At 47.4% G+C, this 21,201-nt stretch overlaps 1 protein-coding gene across 2 annotated transcripts in view; it reads right to left on the bottom strand.

Moving 5' to 3' along the window:
- The window catches only part of RELL1 (RELT like 1), a 156,584-nt gene that overhangs the window by 37,147 nt on the left and 98,236 nt on the right, over positions 1-21,201 (bottom strand). For both annotated transcript variants that reach the window (XM_029589553.1, XM_029589563.1), the window contains exon 4: positions 18,008-18,083. In XM_029589553.1, coding sequence (XP_029445413.1) covers positions 18,008-18,083 — 76 coding nt within the window. The remainder of the gene's footprint in view (positions 1-18,007; positions 18,084-21,201) is intronic.

Raw genomic sequence — 21,201 nt, 5'->3', positions numbered from 1 at the left:
GGGCGATGGACACTCCAGTCGGAGGCAGGCTGTGGTTCTTTGTGAACCAGTGTAATCTAGGCCCAGTGGGTTCTGTCCATCGTCCGCTAGGGGTACCAACTGAATCTATTGGGTGACCCGCCAAATTGATCTCCGTGCCCATATTGGGGACTGGTAGCACATTAGGAGGTACGTCTAACAGAGCTGCTCTTCAGCTTAATGGACAGAGCGGTCGAACCTGTACCACCTGGGCTAAGGTGGTGGGAATTTTACTTCAGATACTTCCTGCTTCCAAAGAGAACATGAGGACTCTGTCCCATTTTAGACCTAAGGGCCTTGAACAAGTTTCTTACAAAAAAAAAAAAAGAAAAAAGTTCAAGATGGTTTTCCTGGGCACCTTGATCCCCCTTTTGCAAAAGGAGGATCAAGGTGCCCCGGGAAACCATGAAGGTGCCCCCAGGGTTATGCTCCCTCAACCTAAAAGGACACACACCCATATCAAGATCTTCCACGGTCACAGGAAGTATCTCAGATTTGTGGTGGGAAAACAGTACTTCCAATACTGGAGTGTTGCCATTCGGGCTTACGTCTGCACAAAAGATCTTCACAAAATGCCTGGCTGTGGTGGCAGTGCACCACCTAAGACTAGAAGTGCATGTCTTCCCATACCCAGACAATTGGCTGGTCAAGTGTATGTCTCAGGCAGGGGATGTGAGGTCAATGCGCTTGACCATTTAGGTGTTGGAGTCACTAAGGTTCGTTCTCAACTACCCAGTCCCATCTCAGCCCATCACCTCATGTTCACTTCATAGGAGCCCCGCTAGACACAGCTCAGGCCAAGGCCTTTCTGCCTCGCCAGAGGGCTATCGCCTTAGTGACATTGTGGTAGAGGTTCAGAGCCAGCAAGTGTCAGCCTGGTATATGAGGCCGCAACCATCTATGTCAATGGATCCTGATGTCACAGTGACACCATGCCACTCAGAGCCACCAGCATTGCCTCCGAGTCCACCTGTCTCTCCAGGACTCACTGTCATGGTGGTAGGCATTTTCCAATCTGGAATAGGGAATTTCCTTTTGGAGTCTCCTACTCAAATTGTGCTAACCACGGATGCATCTACCCTGGGGTGGGGAGCTTATATAGTTGGGCTCGGCACCCAGGGTCTGTGGCCACTCAGGAACATCTTCAAATCAACTTCCTGGAGCTCAGGGTGATCATGTACGTACTATGGACTTTCAGAGATCGGCTGTCCAACAAAGTTGTTCTGATCCAGATGGATAACCAGGTAGCCATGCGGTATGTCAAGCAGCATGGAGGCATGGAATTATACCTCCTATTTCAGAAAGCAGTCCAGATCTGGTCATAGGCCCTATCCCACGGAATGGTGCTCAGGGCCATGTACCTGACCGGGATAGAAAACATAGTAGCAGACAGGCTGAGTCAAGCCTTCAGAGCCCAAGAGTGTAGCAAATCTGATATTCCACCTCTGGGGGAGCCCGAATGTAGATCTGTTCACGACCCTTGCAACAGGAAAATGCCTTGGTTCTGCTCCCTGTACAGGTCAGATGGCAAACCAGCCTCGGAAGCCCTTGAATGTCATTGGGGCAAGGGTCTTCTGTACGCATTGCCATTAAGAGAAATCGGAGGATAAAACTCTTGAAAGTTCGCGAGGACAGAGGTGTACTGCCACCACAGCCACGTTGTGCAGACACGAGCCCCAACGGCAACACCTCTCAATATCCAGGCTGTGGCATTCCATCCTCCAGGCCCTGTCGCTCACAGCCTGGATATTGAGAGGTTAATCCTGCAGCTGCTTGATCTTTCTGAGGATGTGTCTCAGGTCCTGGTGGCTTCCAGAAAGCCTTCCACTAGAAAGTCCTATGGACTGAAGTGAAGGTGGTTTTCCCGTGTGGTGTGAGCAGAAGACCCTACATCTGTTCTCCTGCCCCACACAAAAACTGCTTGGATTACCTTCTACACACATTGGAGGCTGGATTAAAAAACAACTCCATTAGAGCTCACCTTAATGCAATTGGTGCATATCACCACGGTATATATGGTACACCCATCTCTGTACAGCCTATAGTAGTGCGTTTCATGCAGGGCCTGCTTCAATTGAAGCTTCCCCTAATGCCTCCCCGCTGTGTCTTGGGACCTCAAGGTGGTGTTAGCTATAAGAATATAACATAAGAACATAAGATATGACTTACTGGGTTAGACCAAGGGTCCATCAAGCCCAGCATCCTGTTTCCAACAGAGGCCAATCCAAGTAATAAGCACCTGGCAAGTACACAAACATTAAATAGATCTCAAGCTACTATTGTTTATTAATAGTTTATGGATTTTTCCTCTAGGAAATTATCCAAACCTTTTTTTAAACCCAGTTACACTAACTTTCGAAGCCACAACCTCTAGCAATGAATTCCAGAGCTTAACTATGCACTGAGTGAAAAATACTTTTGATTTGTTTTAAATGAGCTACTTGCTAACTTCATGGAGTGCCCCCTATTCCTTCTATTATCTGAAAGAGTAAATAACTGATTTACATTAACCTGTTCAAGCCCTCTCATGATCTTGTAGACCTTTTATCACATCCCCCTCAGTCGTTTTCTCCAAACTGACCAGCCCTAACTTCTTTAGCCTTTCCTCATAGGGAAGCCATTCCATGCCCCTTATTTTAGTCGTTTTTCTCTGATCAGCTGATGAAAGCTCCTTTTGAACCGCTACATACTTGTGACCTGAAGTGCCTGACCTGAAAGGTCATATTTTTGGTGGCAGTCCCTAAGCTCCTACGTAAGGTGGTGACAGATTTCCATCTTAACTAGTCAATCATCCTGCCTGTATTCTTTCCCAGGCCTCATTTGAACCAAGATGAATGAGCACTGCACATTTTGCACTAAGCAAGCCATAGCCTTCTATCTGGAATGTACAGAAGCCCATAGACAGTCCACCCAACTTTTTGTTTCTTTTGATAAGAATAGGTTGGACGCTGCCATTGCCAAACAGACAATATCCACTTGGCTAGCAGATTGCATCTCATAAGAATTTAAGAAATTGCCATGCTGGGTCAGACCAAGGGTCCATTAAGCCCAACATCCTGTTTCCAACAGAGGCCAAACCAGGTCACAAGAACCTGGCAAGTACCCAAACACCAAGAAGATCCCATGCTACTGAAGCAATTAATAGCAGTGGCTATTAGCTAAGTAAACTTGATTAATAGCAGTTAATTGACTTATCCAAATCTTTTTTGAACCCAGCTACACTAATTGCACTAACCACATCCTCTGGCAACAAATTCCAGAGCTTAATTGTGAGTTGAGTGAAAAAGAATTTTCTCCGATTAGTCTTAAATGTGCTACTTGCTAATTTCATGGAATGCCCCCTGGTCCTTCTATTATCTGAAAGTGTAAATAAACGATTCACATCTCCTCCTGTTATGCCCATGTGGGACTGCATCTTGGGAGTCATGTCAAGGCTCATGGTTTACAGGCCTCCAACTCAAATGAAAGAAATAGACAGAGATCTTGTCAATGACATCCAAAAGGTGGGAAAGAAGGGAAGTGTGTTGACTGTGGGAGATTTTTTTTTTTTTAATTTGAAATTTTTATTGCTGTGATACACAGGATAAACATGTACATCCTCTAGTACATCAGAACATTCATCAATAACTAAATGCAAAAGCAAAAAAGAACAACATAATGAAGTAACAACAGCAACCTTTGTATAAGTATCCCCTTCCCCCCACCCCCCATCATGCCATTTAAAGTCCAAGTAGTTGTGAACAGTCGTGAACAGGAATGCATCACTCCAGCCGATAACAACTCAAGAGCTGTACGTAGGGTAGTGAAATGGTAAGTATTTAGAGGATAAATGAAAAAACTTTGCATTATATCGCATTAAACAGTTGTAAATATTAAGGATCTCCATGAGATGTAGGGTTCCCAGATTTGGTTGAATTTCGAAAGGCGGTGATGCTTCAGCGCCGTGAGTCGATAGAGAAGGCATACAGCATCTAAACGTTTGAGCAGCTCGTCTGACGTGGGCGGTTGAGGTCTCTTCCAACGGTAGGCGATCTCCATTTTAGTCGCTGTACATACTTGTTGCACAAGGATTTGAGCATGCAGAGGCAGGGAATCGCATGAGGCAAATAGCAACGCCTGCTCCATTGTGAGTAAACAAGGAGTCCGAAGCAGGTCCGACAGTAGCCTGGAGATGTAGGACCAAAGAGGACTAATAAAAACACAGGTCCACCACATGTGAAGAAATGTCCCATCTTGGTGGCAGTTCCGCCAACAGTGTCGGTCCACCTGAGGATAGCAGTGATGTAGCCTAGACGGCGATAAATGCCAGCGGTATAGAATCTTGTAATTGGCTTCTACAATTCGAGTGGACACATTTCTGCGAGATAACTTGGAGAATATGGAAGTCCAGTCCTCCTCAGAGAGAGAGGCCGCCGTAAATCAGCTTCCCATGCCTTCATATGAGTATGTTTGGTAAACGGACGTAGTAGTAGTTGCTGGTAGATTTTGGATATAAGACCTCCAACGGCTTTGGACGAGACACAGTATCCCTCAAATAGAGAGCGTGAGGGAGCCAGCAGCCCCTTAGCTTGAACAGATAAAAAGAAATGGCGGAGTTGCATGTAGGGAAGAAATTCCGTGACAGGTAGGTGAAACTGCTCGCGAAGGGTGTCGAAGGGCACCAGTCCACCCTGCTGCATTACATGATACAGGCAAGAGATACCTCCAGCTTTCCAAAGTTCGTAGGCCTTTGTAGGAAGTCCAACCGGGAACTGAGTATTATGGAATAAGTAGGTAAGGGGAAAAATAGTCATAGCGTCCCACCAGGCGGGATCCCCATTGCTTCCATACGTTGTACGTGTGCCTGGTGTAGGGTGTAAGCTGGAGCGTAGGTCGCCACGTAGAGATAGGTTGCCAAAGGAGTGAGGCCAAGGGTACCGGTGCAATCCAGGCCTGCTCCAAAGCAACCCACGGCTTCACGACAGTAGTACAGTGCCAGTCAATGATGGGCCGGAGCTGAGCAGCTACATAATACCTTGTCAAATTAGGAAGGCCCAATCCACCCGCCACTTTGGGCTGATAAAGAATAGACTGAGCCACACGGGGAGGTCGATGACGCCACAAGAAGCGGAGCAGCTTCCGTTGCCATTGAAGTAACGTGACTCGACTAAGTGGAATTGGTAGTGTCTGAAAGAGGTAAAGGAACCGGGGCAGCAGGTTCATCTTGATGGTAGCAAGTCGTCCGAGCCACGTGAGCGGTAGGGAGCCCCATTTCTCCAAGTCAACGTCCATGTTCTTGAGAAGAGGAGCATAGTTAAGCTGATACAAATCACATACATTATTACTCAAATACACCCCTAGATACTTAAGTTTGGTGGACGCCCATCGGAATGCATGAGCGTTTTGCAGTTGACCTACTATAGCTGGGGGGCAGGTAAGATTCAAAATCTCGGACTTATCCCAGTTTATCTTAAATCCTGAAAGGGCACTAAAGCGGGCCAGTTCCAACTCGAGCTCCGGGAGGGAACCCACAGGATTGCTAACTGTGAAGATAATGTCGTCGGCAAAGAGCGACAGCTTAGGCTCGCAGGCATGTATGGAAAATCCCTGCACTTTTGCATTGTGACAGATAGAGATGGCTAAGGGTTCGAGAAAAATGGCAAAAAGCACGGGTGACAAGGGACAACCTTGTCTGGTCCCCCTCTGGACCTGGAAGGGATTAGTGTATCTACCATTGATTTTTATGCACGCTAGAGGATTGTGATAAAGGGCTTGGATCCAATTGTGAAAAGAAGACCCAAACCCCATCTCCTGTAGAGTTTGAAACAGGAAAGGCCAGTGGACCATGTCAAAGGCCTTTTCCGCATCTATGGCCAGGAGAAGATGGTGAATATCCCGTCTCTGCGTGGCCCCCCAAATAATATTGATAATTTTGCGAACATTGTCGCTAGCTATGCGGCCTGGGATAAAGCCAGCCTGGTCTGGATGAATAATATGCGTAATGAAGGTATTAATCCTATCGGCCAAAATCTTTGCCAAAATTTTTAGATCCAAATTAAAGAAATCGGGCGATAGGATGCGCACAAGGCGGGATCCCTGCCTGGCTTAGCTATAATAGTGATGCCCGCAGTGTTGGAGTTTGAATGTAGCTTTCCCTCACTGCGTAGGTAGTTAAAGTGTCCTTGTAAATGTGGGGCCAGAACCTGCCTAAAGGATTTATAAAAGGTGGCTGTGAGGCCATCGGGACCCGGGGCCCTGCCCACCTTGAGAGTTTTGATAACCTCAAGGATCCCAGGGGTCGTAATTTCCGCGTTCAGTCTGTCGTGCATGTCCTTATGGAGTCGGGGGAGGGAAATTTCTCGGAGATATTGACAAATATCTGCAGTCTGGATTTGGGGTTCCGCCGAGTACAACTGCTGATAGAAGTGTAAAAATTGTCGGGTGATAGCCGAGGCAGACGTTTCAATCTGCCCCTGGTCATTCTTAATTTTAAGAATGTGATTTTGAAATGATTGTTTTTTCAGCTGGTGGGCCAAAATCTTGCCTGCTTTATTGCCTCCCTCAAAATGGAGTTGCCTGGTAAGGTTAAGTGCATGTGTGATATGATCAAGCTCGAGTCTATGTAGCTCCTCCCTGGTCTGAGTAAGCTGCGACCGCAGGCGCGGAGAGCCAGATTTACTATGCTGAGCAGTTAAATCCGCAATTTTGGCCCTTAAATGTGAGCAAACCTCCTCCTTCTTCTTTTTAACATAGGAGGAGCGGGAAATAAAATGCCCCCTGATATATGATTTAAAGGAATCCCATACAATGACCGGAGAGGAGACGGACCCAGCATTAATAAGAAAGAAGTCTCGTATCACTTGCGTAGTGGACTGCATGAACTGAGACTCTTGAAGCAGAGAGTCATTAAGCCGCCAAAATTTGGCGCCATGATCTCCGGTAGGTATACAAAATTGTAGGGAAACTGGAGCGTGGTCTGACCATGTCACTACCCCAACTTCAGGGCCACGGATCTGGTGGAACAGGTTTTTATCTACCATCAGATAGTCAATACGAGTATAGGAATCGTGTGGTTTTGAATAAAAGGAGTAGGAGCGAGAGTGCGGGTAAGTTGCCCTCCAGGAATCAACCAAGTTATGCTCTAATAAAAAGTCCTTGAGGGCCCTGGTGTGTACCCGGGCAGTGTGGGTGATACCCTTTGATGTGTTAAGGGCCGGGGACAAAGGGACATTAAAATCGCCTCCCACAATAAGGGATCCCTGCGCATGTTGAGTGAGGAGGTGGTGGAGATGCCTAAAGAACACGGCCTGCTCTCTATTCGGGGCATACACAAAGAGGAGCGTAAACTCCTGATTAAACATCTTAATTCCCAGCAGCAAGTACCGACCCTGTGGGTCCGCCACAATCTTCGTACATTCAAACACCACATGTGTTGCAAAAAATATGCCCACTCCTGCATACTTAGCATTTTTGTTTGCTGCAGAAAAAAACTGAGTTGAGAATTTAGGAGATTTCATGAGGGCTTCATATCTACGTGTTAAGTGCGTTTCTTGCACAAAAATGATATCTGGCCCAGAGGAGGCAGCCTCTCTATAAAAAAAGGGCTCTCTTCTGAGGGGAGTTCAGTCCCTTAACATTAAGGGACAAAATTTTAAGCCAAGCCATGTTGGAAATCATAGGGCAAGCGAGGGACAGGCCACAAAGAACCGATGACCCCCATGACGCAAGAAATACCAGCTATGGTAAGATGGAGCATCAGACTTAATACTGAGGTCAGCCCAACCGTCTGTGAGAAAGAATCAAAGATCTCATAGGAGATCCATGAGAAAGGAGACCCTACCATTAGCAAAGAATATGCAGCATGGAGGAGTAATGCATGGACATCCACAATAAGAGCGACATAACTAGGCATGATCCCCGTGTGGACCCCATTCAAGTAAGGGTCCCCTATGAAAACGCCTGCCATAACCTCCTAACAGGCTGTCACCCGACCCAAGTAGGGGAAGTAGGTAATATCACGAAAACAAGAAATGGCGCCCCCCCCCCCCCCCATCAGAACAATCGTATAGCAAAAGGCAACCACACATCCGCCATACATAAAGTACACAAACTGAAATACATTCTGTCCCAAATACATCAGCAGCATAACTTTGAGCATAGAAGGATAATTAGCCCTACTAGCTAGAGCATAGAATGAGATCAGGTCGGGCCCTGGTCTGAGAAGGGGCCCCCCGGGTGCCTCCGGAGTCGGCTGCTCCTCTTCCCCACTCGCTGCCACGCTGGCAAGGGCGCTCGAGCAATGAGAGCGCCAGCATTCTTCCGAGGTGTCTGCAGTCCCACATAGCCCATATCGGCGAACCACGGCATGGCCTCCTCCGGTGTCACGAAGTTATGAGCAACTCCCTCGTGAGAAAACGAGAGGCCAAATGGATGTAGCCACCTGTAGCGAACAGCCTTAGAGCGGAGGAACGCGGTCATTTCTTTGAAGGCATATCTACTTTGTAGCGTTGCTTGGGATAAATCAGGAAAGATCGCAATGGTTTGATCATTCCACACCCACTCGTTTTTCTCCCGTGCCACCACCGCGATGCGCTCCTTAACTTTAAAAGAGGTGAAGCACACAATAATATCGCGAGGGCGATTAGGTTGGGGGGCACGCAGAGCCCTGTGTGCCCGATCAAATTGGACGTCGGGAGGCTCGAATTCCTCCGCAGTATTGGCCTCACGGAGCATAGAGATACAGAAGTCCCTGACCAACGCGTGGCAGTCCTCGGGCCCGGAGGCCTCCCGGAAGCCCCGAAAGCGGAGATTGCTCCGGCGCGCTCTGTTCTCCAAGTCAGCTAGTTTCGCGGTCAGCTGAGCGTTCTCGGCCCGCAAGGAGTCACAGGTGGTCTTGTTAGCAGTAATTTGAACGGCCTGCCCCTCCACACGCACATCGATGTCGCCGACGCGGTGTCCCAGGGCTGTTAGATCTTCCTTCACCTCCTCCACGCGGGTTAAAAGCTCCTGGCGGTATGCTTTTATATCAGCCCGTATTCCGGCAAACCACTCCCGAAACTCGGCCCGGGATGGATGTTCAGAAATGGAATCGTCCGGGACAGCCGGCAGGTTAGTAGCGGGCTCAGAAGGTTCGGCACTCGGGGCGCCGCCATCTTGGCCACCACCTTCATCCATCGGGGGAGCACTCACCTCCTTAGTTCCTTCCTTTTGGTAGGAAAAACGTTGGAGATCCGCAGTTTTTTTCCTGCTGGTCATCGCACCCGTGAGCTGCACTCGCTCTTGGCTAAAGTGGGACAGATTGGGTAAGTATGACGCTCCCCCCCGACTGTGGGAGATTTTAATCTGCCGGACATAGAATGGAGAATCCCTTCTGCAGAATTTACCAGAAGTAGAGAGATAATGGATGCCCTGCAAGGGGCTCTGTTCAAACAAATAGTAATGGAACCCAGGAGTGAGGGAGTTATACTAGGCCTAGAGCTCACTAACGGGGATAATGTCTCTAATGTCCGGGTGGGTGCCCTCCTCAGCACCAGTGATCAAACGGTATGGTTTCATTTCGCAAACAGAACACAGAGAAGTCACACGAAGACCCAAGTTTTGAAATTCAAAAATATGGACTTTGTCAAAATGGGGACGTACCTGGAAGACTGGAGAATTAAAAGGAACAATTACATAGGCAACAAATCTATATGTTAGAAAAGTAAACAAAAGTAAGAGAAATAAGAAACTGATCTGGTTCTCAAAGTAAGTGGCTGATAAAATAAACACAAAAGCGAACAGCGTTCAAGAAATATAAAAGTATCCCAAAAAGAAGAACAAAGGGAAGAATATCTGTTGAAACTGGGGGAGACAAAAAAAAGAAAATCAAGAAAGCAAAAAGTCAGGCGGAGGAAAGGATTGTCAAAGAGGTGACAAAACATTTTTCAGATATATCAGAGAAAGGTCCGAAATGGTATAGTGAAATTGAAAGGTGACAAAGATCAATGTGTGGAGAGAGACGAAGAAATGGCCGAAATATTAAACAAATACTTCAATTTGGTGTTCACTAAAGACGACCCTGGAGAAGGACCATTGCTAGTTAACAAGACTGAGAATGGGGGTGGAGTAGACAAAACTCAGTTTACAGAAGAGAAAGTATGGGAAGAGCTGGGAAAACTTAAAGTGAACAAGGCCATGGGGCTGGATGAGGTAGATCCCAGGATACTGAGGGAGCTCAGAGATGTAGTAGACGTGCTTTATAATTTATACCGTTACTTTTGGTCATTTGCTATTTTTCATAACACTATTATTATATTACATAATCTTATTCATTCAGCTGTTCCTCTTATCATGGTTAACCTATATATATATTATCAGATAGCTTATATACATTATCTCATATATATTATCCAGTGTATTCTTATATTTATTACTATGCAACTTTTCGTCTGCATTCTCCTCCAAGTTTCAGGAACTCTCGTTCAATGTAACTTATCTCTCTTCTCTCATCTCTTCTACCACCTTCTCCGGTAGCCTCCTAGTTACGTTTATTGTTTAGAGTTTCTCTTTAAAGTTCTCTTTACCCTTGTTCAATGTAAACCAATATGATAAGATATCCATCTTGAATGTCGGTATAAAAAAAGGTTAAATAAATAAATAAATAAATAAATAAAATGTGCTGGCAGGTCCGCTGAAAGACCTGTTCAATAGATCCCTGGAAATGGGAGTGGTGTCACAAGATTGGAGAAGAGCGGTGGTGGTCCTGCTTCACAAGAGTGAGAACAGAGAGGAGGCTGGAAACTGCAGGCCAGTTAGCCTCACCATAGTGGTGTGAAAAATTAATGGAGACTCTGCTGAAGGAAAGGATAGTGAACTATCTACAATCCAGTGGGTTGCTCGACCCGAGGCAGGGGAAGGTTCGGGCAAACAATTCTAATTGATTTTTTTTAATTGACTGACTAGAGAGTTGGATCAGGGAAGAGCGCTTGATGTGATTTGCTTGGATTTTAGTAATGCTTTTGATACAGTCCTACACAGAAGACTCGTGAACAAAATGAGAAGCTTGGGCATGGATGCCAAGGTAGTAGCATGGATTGCAAACTGGTTGATTGACAGGATGCAGCATGTAATGGTAAATGGAACCTATTCAGAAGAAAGAAAGATAAGTGGTATCGGTTTTGGACCAATTCTGTTCAATATCTTTGTGAGTGACCTGGCAAAAGGCATAGAAGGTAAAGTTTGTCTATTTGCAGATGATACTAAGATCTGCAACAAAGTGGACACACCTGAAGGAGAAGAGAAAGAATGAAGAGAATGAAATGTAGAGATTACTTACCTGATAATCTCGTTTTCCTTAGTGTATGCAGATGGACTCAAAACAAGTGGGTACAGTGTGCTCGTGCTAGCAGTTGGAGACTGATCTGACGTCAGCACGGTTACATATACCCCCACAGGAAGTGCAGCAATTCAGTAATCTTCCTTGCAAAAGCTGTAGCTGACCGATCGATTAAATGAACAGGATTACCCTGACCGATTGATAGTAGCTGGAGACCGCCAGTGTTCTCAACCCGAAGGCGTCGACACCCGGCAGGGTGGATGCCCTATATAAGGAAACATGGCTTACCGTAAGTCGGTGAATCCCCATGTATGCCGGCAGCCGGGCGGGATGCTGAGTCCATCTGCATACACTAAGGAAAACGAGATTATCAGATAAGTAATCTCCACATTTCCTAGCGTGTAGCAGATGGACTCAAAACAAGTGGGATGTACAAAAGCTACTCCCGGACTGGGCGGGAGGCTGCCCGAGGTCCGTTCAGGATTGCCCTCGCAAATGCTGTGTCCTCCCTGGCCTTGACGTCCAGACGATAGAATCTGGAGAAGGTTTGGAGGGAGGACCACGTCGCCGCTCTACATATGTCTGCAGGCGACAGCATCCTAGTTTCTGCCCAAGAGGCCGCCTGCGCTCTGGTAGAGTGAGCCTTGATCCGTAGAGGGGGTGGTTTTCCTGCTTCTCCGTAGGCTGCCTTGATAACTTCTTTGATCCAGCGGGCGATGGTTGCCCGTGAGGCCGCTTCCCCTTGCTTCTTCCCACTGTGAAGGACGAACAGGTGGTCCATCTTTCGTACCGCTTCTGACATTTCCAGGTATCTGGACAGCAGCCTGCCGATGTCGAGATGGCGTAGTATTCGACCTTCTTCCGACTTCTTCAAACCTTCCATGGTAGGCAAGGATATGGTTTGGTTGAGGTGGAATTGTGAGACTACTTTGGGTAAGAAGGAAGGAACCGTGCGAAGATGGATAGCCTCTGGAGTGATTCTGAGAAACGGATCACGGCAGGACAGTGCTTGTAGCTCTGAGATGCGGCATGCTGAGCATACAGCCACCAGGAACACCATCTTCAAGGTTAACAAACGGAGGGACAGGCCTCGCAGTGGTCTGAAGGCGTGTCCCGCTAGGAATTCCAAGACTAGGTTGAGGTTCCACAGGGGCACTGGCCACTTCAGTGGCGGGCGAATGTGTTTGACTCCTGTCAGGAAACGTGAAACGTCTGGGTGAATGGCGATGCTGTTGCCGTCCCTCCGGGGACTGTAGCAGGATAGCGCTGCCATGTGAACCTTGATGGAATTGAGGGACAGACCCTTCTGAAGGCCATCTTGCAGGAAATCCAAAATGATAGGGATTTTAGCGGCATGTGGATTGGTGCTGTGAGTTTCGCACCAGGCTTCAAATACTCTCCAGATCCTTATATATTTTATTTATTTATTTATTTATATTCTTTTTTTATACCGAAATATAGCAGAGTGCCTTCATTCCGGTTTACAGTGTAACAAATTTATACAGAGAACAGTTATAACAAAGATTATAACATTATACAAGGAGAGAATATATATATTTATAACATCTCGGCAAAAGCAGAGTATAACAAGTTAGCATGAGACAAAAGGGATTAATTATGCATAAACTTATTAAGAAGTATTAGTGATCAAGATGATGGTTGGGATAGGTATATATAGATCATATCATTCTGAGTATGATTGTCTAAACAACCATGTTTTTAGTTCTTTTTTGAAATTTTTGGAATCTTTGATGGAACTAAGGTATCCTGGAATAGAGTTCCATTCTTTTGGTCCAGCTATAGAGAAGGCTCTATGTCTAGTAGAGGATAGTTTTGCAGATGAGAGCAGAGGGATGAATATATATATATATTATATATGTTAGTGATGTGGAGAACTTGCGCGCTCGGAGGAGTGTATCTATTACCGGCCCCGAGTATCCTCTTTTCTTCAGTCTAGCCCTCTCAATGGCCAAACCGCAAGAGAGAATTGAGCTGGATCCTCGTGGAGGATGGGACCTTGCCGCAGCAGGTCCCCGTGTGGAGGCAGGGGAAATGGAGTCCCTGCCAGTAGTCTTCTCATGTCTGCGTACCAGGGTCTTCTTGGCCAGTCCGGGGCCACTAGAAGAACTAGGCCTCTGTGCCGCTGAATCTTGTGTATAATGGCGCCCAGCAGGGGCCATGGAGGAAAGGCATATAGCAGGATCCCCTGAGGCCATGGCCGTACCAGGGCATCGATCCCCTGGGATATTGGATCCCGCCTGCGGCTGAAATATCTGGGTACTTGAGCGTTGGACCTGTCCGCTAGTAGGTCCATGCCCGGCGTCCCCCACTGATTCACAATCATCTGGAAAGCTGTGGGCGACAGCTGCCATTCCCCTGGATTTAGGCTTTCTCTGCTGAGGAAGTCTGCCGTGGTGTTGTCCTTCCCGGCGATGTGGACGGCGGAGATGTCCTGGAGATTTGCTTCCGCCCAAGTCATCGGGGGGGGGCTATTTCTAGGGATACCTGTTGGCTTCTGGTTCCGCCCTGTCGGTTGATGTATGCCACCGTGGTGGCGTTGTCCGACATCACTCTGACCACTCTGTTTCGTAGTCTGTGGGCAAATCGCAGGCAAGCTAGCCTGACCGCCCGTGCCTCTAGTCTGTTGATGTTCCACCCCGACTCTTCTCTGTTCCACCGCCCTTGGGCGGTGAGTTCTTCGCAGTGTGCTCGCCATCCGTTCAGGCTGGCATCTGTAGTGAGCAGGGTCCAGGTTGGGGAGGACATTCTTGACCCCCGGGCTCATGTGGCCGGGCTGCAACCACCACCGTATCTGATTCCGCACTCTGGCTGGTAGAGGTAGGTGTACGGTGTAGTTCTGTGACTGTGGGCTCCACCGAGAAAGGAGGGCGCGTTGTAATGGTCTCATATGAGCCCGCGCCCATGGTATCACCTCCAGCGTGGATGCCATAAGGCCAAGGACCTGTAGGTAATCCCAAGCTGTGGGCCGGGTGGCGCTCAGCAGGGCCTGCAGACGATTCCGGAGCTTTGCTCTCCTTTTGGCGGTCAGACTGACCTTGTCTTCCTGGGTGTCGACTCGGACTCCTAGGTATTCCAGCGACTGAGAAGGCTGTAGGGAACTCTTGTTCAAGTTTACTACCCATCCTAGGCTTTCCAGAAGAGATATAACTCTGTTGGTTGCCTGGTGGCTCTCCTCCGGGGACTTTGCCCTGATCAGCCAATCGTCCAGGTAGGGATGGACGAGGACTCCTTCCTTCCTGACGCCGCCACTACTACTATGACCTTGGTAAAGGTTCGCGGCGCGGTGGCTAACCCGAAGGGTAAAGCTCGGAACTGGAAGTGTTGATTCAGGACTTTGAAGCATAAATAGCGCTGGTGATCCCGATGGATTGGGATATGCAAGTAGGCTTCCGACAGATCTAGAGATGTGAGAAACTCCCCTGGCTGTACTGCATTCTTGACAGATCGCAGAGTTTCCATGCGAAAGCTGGGGACCCGTAGGTGCCAGTTGACCGACTTGAGGTCCAGGACGGGCCTGAAAGTGCCCTCCTTCTTGGGTACTATGAAATAAATGGAATAATGCCCAGAATTCTCCTCCCATGCAGGCACTGGGATTATGGCTTTTAGGGTTAGGAGCCTCCGCAAGGTAACTTCTAGTGCCGCCCTCTTGAGGGGTGAACAAGGAGATTCCACAAACTTGTCCGGCGGGAGCTGAAGAAAGTCCAGGTAATACCCTTCTCGGATGATGGCGAGGACCCGCTGGTCCGAGGTAATCTCGACCCACCTGCGGTAGAAGAGGGTTAGCCTGCCCCCTATGGCTGCTACCCCCGGATGGGTCGGCTGATTGTCATTGTGGAGTGCGGCCGGGACCAGAGCCTGAGCCGGTTCTCCTCTTGTTGTGCTGAGTTCGAAAGGACTGGTTCCTGGCCTGAGAACGAGGTGCTTGGTAGCAAGCCCTGTAAGGGTTGAAGCGCTGAGAGTTTCTACCTATGGATGGCCTAGGAAAAGGGCGCTGGGCCCTCCTGGATCCGTCTTCCGGTAGACGGGGTAATGGAGAGGCGCCCCATGTATTAGCCAATTTCTCGAGGTCGCTGCCGAACAACAGGGATCCCTTAAAGGGCATTCTAGTGAGGCGAGTCTTGGAGGAGGAGTCGACCGCCCAATTACGGAGCCAGAGGTGTCTTCTGGCTGCCACTGAGGATGATACTCCTTTGGCTGCTGTACGAACTCAGTCGGAGGCAGCGTCAGTAAGGAACGAGAGGGCTGATTCCATTTCTTCTCCCGAGATGTTGTTCCTGGCTTGTGATAAGCAGGAGCACGTCACCACGGTGCAGCAGGTCGCAATTCTTAGGGACATGGCTGCTACCTCAAAGGCTTGTTTCAGAATGGCGTCCATGCGCCGGTCATGTGCATCCTTGAGGGCCGCCCCTCCCTCCACCAGAATGGTGGTGCGCTTCACAATTGCGCTAACTATGGCGTCTACCATCGGGCATGCCAGCAGCTCCTTGGTTGCCGGGTCTAGGGGGTACATGCTAGACAGAGCCCGACCCCATTTGAAGGAAGCGTCTGGTGCATTCCACTCCAGATCGATTAACTGCTGTGCTGCTTGAAGGAGGGGAAAATGGTGAGCCGTTGGACGCAGGCCCTCTAGCAGGGGGTTCATTCTGGGTTCCCCTGAGGTGCCCTGGCCCAGTATAGCCAGCTCCGACAGGCATTGAGAGACCAGGTCTGGAAGATCCTCCTTAGGAAAGAAGCGTCTCATGGTTCAATATGGTTCTATCCCCGAGGGGAGTTCTCCCTCCTCGGGGGGCTCGACATCTTCCTCAGAATAATCAGAGTCCCCGTAAGTGGGACTTCCGGGTGGCGGGTGGCCATGTGTAGGCCTTTAGGGTCCCGGGGCCCGGGTCATCCGATATGTATGGGCCCAGTCGGGGATCAGACTGCATCTTGACGAAGGCATGAATCCCCTTGAATAATTCCACCCAGGAGAGGGAAGCAGGTTCTAGCCGTAGGGGCACCAGGCCTGTAGGGTTCCCTGGCTGCTCATCGCGGCCTGCTAGGTTCGGGGTGTTCCCTGAGGAACTGGCAGTCAAACTGGGCTGAGACCGGTCCTGGCCTGGAACTCCCAGGGCCTCTTCACATTGGGCACATAGGGAGTCTGTTTCCTCGCTCTGTGTGGCTCTGAGGTGGCATGCTGAGCAGAGGCCTAAAGCTCTTGTGCCTGAGTCTGGAGGTGCCGGCTCTGCGGCCGCATGGGCTCTCTTACGCTCCATCGTGTCTGAGATCCTATCAATGAGCACCTATAAGCGCGTATCAATGTGTGCGTATGATCGTGCGCCTAACAACGTGCGCGTATCAGCGTGCGCATATCAATGTGTACGTATCAGCGTGTACGTAACAATGTGTGCCTATGCTATCAACGTGCGCGTATTACCAGTAATGGGTGCCCAAATCGATTCGGGCGCCTAACATACGCGCCCGCCGTCCTTCTTAGATCGAGGCGGCGAGCCAGAGATGGCGAGCAGGCAAAATGGCAACCTCCTTGGCGGGCTGCCACGTAGGCAGACTCTGCTAATCCTCGCTCTTCGGAGACCAGTAAGTAAAGATGTACGCCTTACCTTGTCTTCGGCGCTTCCCGGCTGCGACCCGGGTGGTCTCCGGCTGCGGGGGGAGAGGGTGAGTACCGTCACCGCTGCGCTCGAGGAAGTGCACCCGCTGCCTCTAAGCCTCGCCCGAACGTCGTCTCGCTCGGGGGCCAAGTCCTCACCGGGACTGAGGCTGCCTCTAAGCCGTGCCCGAGCCCTTCTCACTCGGGGGCTAGGTCCCTGCCGCGATCCGGCCACCGGACCGAGGCACTCACCTCCGAGGGACCACGGAAATCACCTCGGGAAACTCAACTGGGGGAGGGACCCGAGGGTATCACCGCAGGAGTGTGGGGCTCGTCTTCAGGTAGGATTTCTTCTAAGAATTTAGTCGTTATAATTTGGAAAAACGCTCAGCGAGCGTAAGGTAGCTCCAAACTGCTTTGGAGACGGAAATTACTGAATTGCTGCACTTCCTGCGGGGGTATATGTACCCGTGCTGACGTCAGATCAGTCTCCAACTGCTAGCACGAGCACACTATACCCACTTGTTTTGAGTCCATCTGCTACACGCTAGGAAAACTAAATTTTCACCCAATACAGGAGAGAAAAATAAGCCTCTGACCTCAGCTCCAGGCTGCACATACAACAGAGCACAGGATAATCATGCTTCTCTCCAGACAGACATTAATACCGATTCTGGGGAGGTTGTGATGGCAGAGGGAGGATTACTCAGGCATAGTCAGAGTTGCTTTACAGTATTTGTATCAGCCCAGCAGGTGGCACTACAACCACCTATTCCAGTCTGCACTGAGACAGCTGAACAAAATTGTATTACACTGTACAAACCTATTAAAACAAATCATTTTGGGTGATTCTTTGGAATCTTGAAGGCAATTCATAAATTTTATCAAATAAATAATAAATGATAGAATGCTAATTAAAATTAATTTTTCCAATATTTTTCTAAATATTTTAGTTTTAAATAAAATAGATAACTTTATGACAGTTTTTTTGAACAAACTGATCTGTTCAATAAATATATGCATTTACCACAGCAGTAATCTCTCATACTGCAATTCAGGGAAAAAAACCATTTAAATTAATCTCTTACCTTTCGGGATCAAAGACACTGTTATCCCCAATTACAGAATTATCTGCTACCAAGGCCTTTAAAACATCAGCATTTGCTGCACATACAGACAAAACAAAAAGTGAAGTTTTAACATATTAAACTAACTCATTAAAGCATTTCAAATGGGATGAAATAACAGCTGGCAGAACCATAAAAGCACATTTTTACACTTTTTCTGGAAGTAAAAAAACTTTCAGGCCTTTCTGCTATGTGTGACATTCTAAGCTTCACTCTCTGCTCTGAATGTGGCCCAGCAGGCCTTCAGCTTTCCAGGAGCACAGAATCTCAAGTACACCCAGCAGAAAGAGGGCTTCTGCCAAGAAGAAAAGTAATAGAACAATGCATCCTCACTCATATTCAGCAAGAATAAAAATATTAGCATTTCATATATAACATTTAATGTGTATGTTAAGGCCATTGTACACATGCTAAAGACAACATGGTATGCAATAAGGGCTTATGGTAAAATGGGGATCTTTATGCCTGGTGAGATTTCTTACTTGGTCCCTAGTAAGACCATCATTCCCTTGCCATTTTTAAACCGACAGGCAGGTGACACCCTAACTTCGCAGTTTCAGATAGCTGGGACTGAACAAGTTAACCTGCCATATTACTCTCAAAATAAGTCCTAGGGAAGTATGCATTCCAATTTCCACAAGGTGCTATATCATTACAATATTTTGTTTTGTTTCTGATCAGGAAGCCTGTGCTGTAGAATTTCATTGGTTCTACAGTACCAGTTACAGAGTAACCCAGTCCAGAATTTGCCAGAATTCTTTATCTTGCCCTGTCCAAGCTCCACACATCCTTGTAAGGACAGTCTCACATGAACCAAGTACTGGCTAAGTAAAGTAAAATGTCTACTTATTAACTGCATGAAAGCTTTTTTATTTTACTTGTTGCTATTTGCAAACATTTTTTCTGTTCACCATTCTTGCTATTTATTAATAAATTCTTTGGTTTGTTAGCTCTGTCCTGTGACTGAATGATGATCCCAGCACATTTAATATTTGGTCTTTAGGTATGCAAGTTGTAACTTCCTTACAACTTGCCCTCAACTCCACAAAAACAGAACTCATGATCATTTCTCCTCCCACCCCTCTACATGCTTTTCCCACCTCACCAATAACATCGATGCACATACAATTCTCCCACCAAGTCCGATAACTAGGAGTCATTATTGACGACCAAATGACCCTCAAAAAATTTATCAGCGCAATCCTTAAAGAGTGTTTTTTCAAATTACATACACTCAAAAAATTGAAACCCTTACTTCGCGCATCTGATTTCCGGACAGTTTTACAAGCCATGTTGTTTTCCAAAACAGATTATTGCAATTCACTCCTCCTAGACCTACCTAAAAATGCCATCCGCCCCTTACAAATCCTGCAAAATACTGCAGCCCGCATCCTTACTAATACAAACTCAAAGGAACATATTACGCCAGTTTTGAAGGATTTACACTGGCTCCCCATTCAATCTCGCATACACTATAAGACACTAACACTTATCCATAAAGCCCTCCACAATCCTGAAATGAAATGGTTTAATAATACACTACAATTTCAAAATTCTATTAAACCCACCAGAAATCAATACCTTGCCACATTACAGACCCCCTCGCCCAAACTATATAACTATGCTTCTACCAAAGCGTGAGCGCTTTCTTTTGCTGGCCCTTTGTTATGGAATACCATGCCCACCGAACTGCGCCTTGAGCCATCCCCCAAAACATTCAAGCAAAAACTCAAGACATGGTTATTCACACATGCTTATACTTGAAATATATATGTCCTCCCCTCCTTTACCTGCCCTTCTACCCGACACCCCCTGTCTATATACCATCTCTAACTTCCCCTATTTCTGCTCCTACTATAATGATCCTACCATATAATTGCTCCTAATCTAAGATTAGCACAATCTCTCCCCTCTTACCACTTCTAATTTAGAACTCCATCACCTTCTAACCCTCTCCCTTAGCTTTTACCTATTCCCCTTGAACCCTTTTATTCTATAGTATTGTTTTAATTCAGCTCAGTTAAGTTACAACTAAATGATAGTTCTGTTTTTTTTTAAAGATTCTACTTGTTTTATGTTTCAAATATTTATATACTTATCTTTTTTAATTGTATAACGCTTATATAACTCTGTTAAATGTAAAACGCTCCGGCGTAAGTTCCTGTTCACTGTACACCGACGTGATACCTTTGATGAGCGGCGGTATATAAAAATTTATAAATAAAAAATAAATAAAATGTTTCTGTGTAACCCTCGATTCATGTAGGGTCTCAAAGTCCCTAGAAACCACCAGGAGATAGCGTGAAGATAGTTCCTGTTTTGCCTCTAGGCAAGTACCCTATGTTGGCAGGTGGGAGGCTACTAGTGTAGGGACATGTGCATAAGAAAGCCTGGGCAGTCCTTGGCAGAACCCTTTAAGTGTCCAAAGGATTAACCTAGAGCAGATGTTAGGGGTATCACTAAGGCATTACGTGACAAGTTTTAACGTGCACGTTAAGACGGTCAAACAAATTAACTTGTGGAACATTACTAAATATAAACCAGAGAGCATAATATGCAAATGAAGCTTTATTAGTCTCAAGGAAATAGCAGGTGGAGGTCACCATACCATGCTATTTACTGTGGGCCTGATAAAGCAAAAAATGTAATACCTGCCTGGAACAAGGCACTAGTTTTTCAAAGCACCCTCTACCACAAAATCACCCAGTGCTAACCAGTCCAAAGTACAAGGGACAGTTAAAGGATATTTCCTCCTCAACATCACCCCAGAAAGACTGTGCTGACCAACCCTACTCCCCTTACAAATCCTGAGCATCTCATACAGAATCCTGGTTCTCCCACAAAACGACTGCAAAAAACCCCCTTCAAGGCAACCCCCCTCCTGATCTCCTCTCCCTTATGCAAGGAAAATGCAGCCTCCTTTCTGAGGTTACCCAAGCCCTCCCCCCACCCACCTTTCCAAAATCGACACCCACCATTCCAGAGTTGCCACTTTTTTCCCCCAAAAGGCGGCCCTGCAGAGTCCTCCTGCCAGCACAGCAAACTTAGAACACCACCACCTAACAGCACTTCACTACATATCCAGCACAGTGAAGCAGAGCTAGGCAGCATCATTCTGAGTTCAGCAGCTAGGGTGGCAGGAGTCTGCAGTGCCT

This window comes from Rhinatrema bivittatum, chromosome 1 (genome assembly GCF_901001135.1).
Source record: "Rhinatrema bivittatum chromosome 1, aRhiBiv1.1, whole genome shotgun sequence".
In the NCBI taxonomy this organism is placed as follows: domain Eukaryota; kingdom Metazoa; phylum Chordata; class Amphibia; order Gymnophiona; family Rhinatrematidae; genus Rhinatrema; species Rhinatrema bivittatum.
This window is presented reverse-complemented; position numbering and strand designations above follow the sequence as displayed.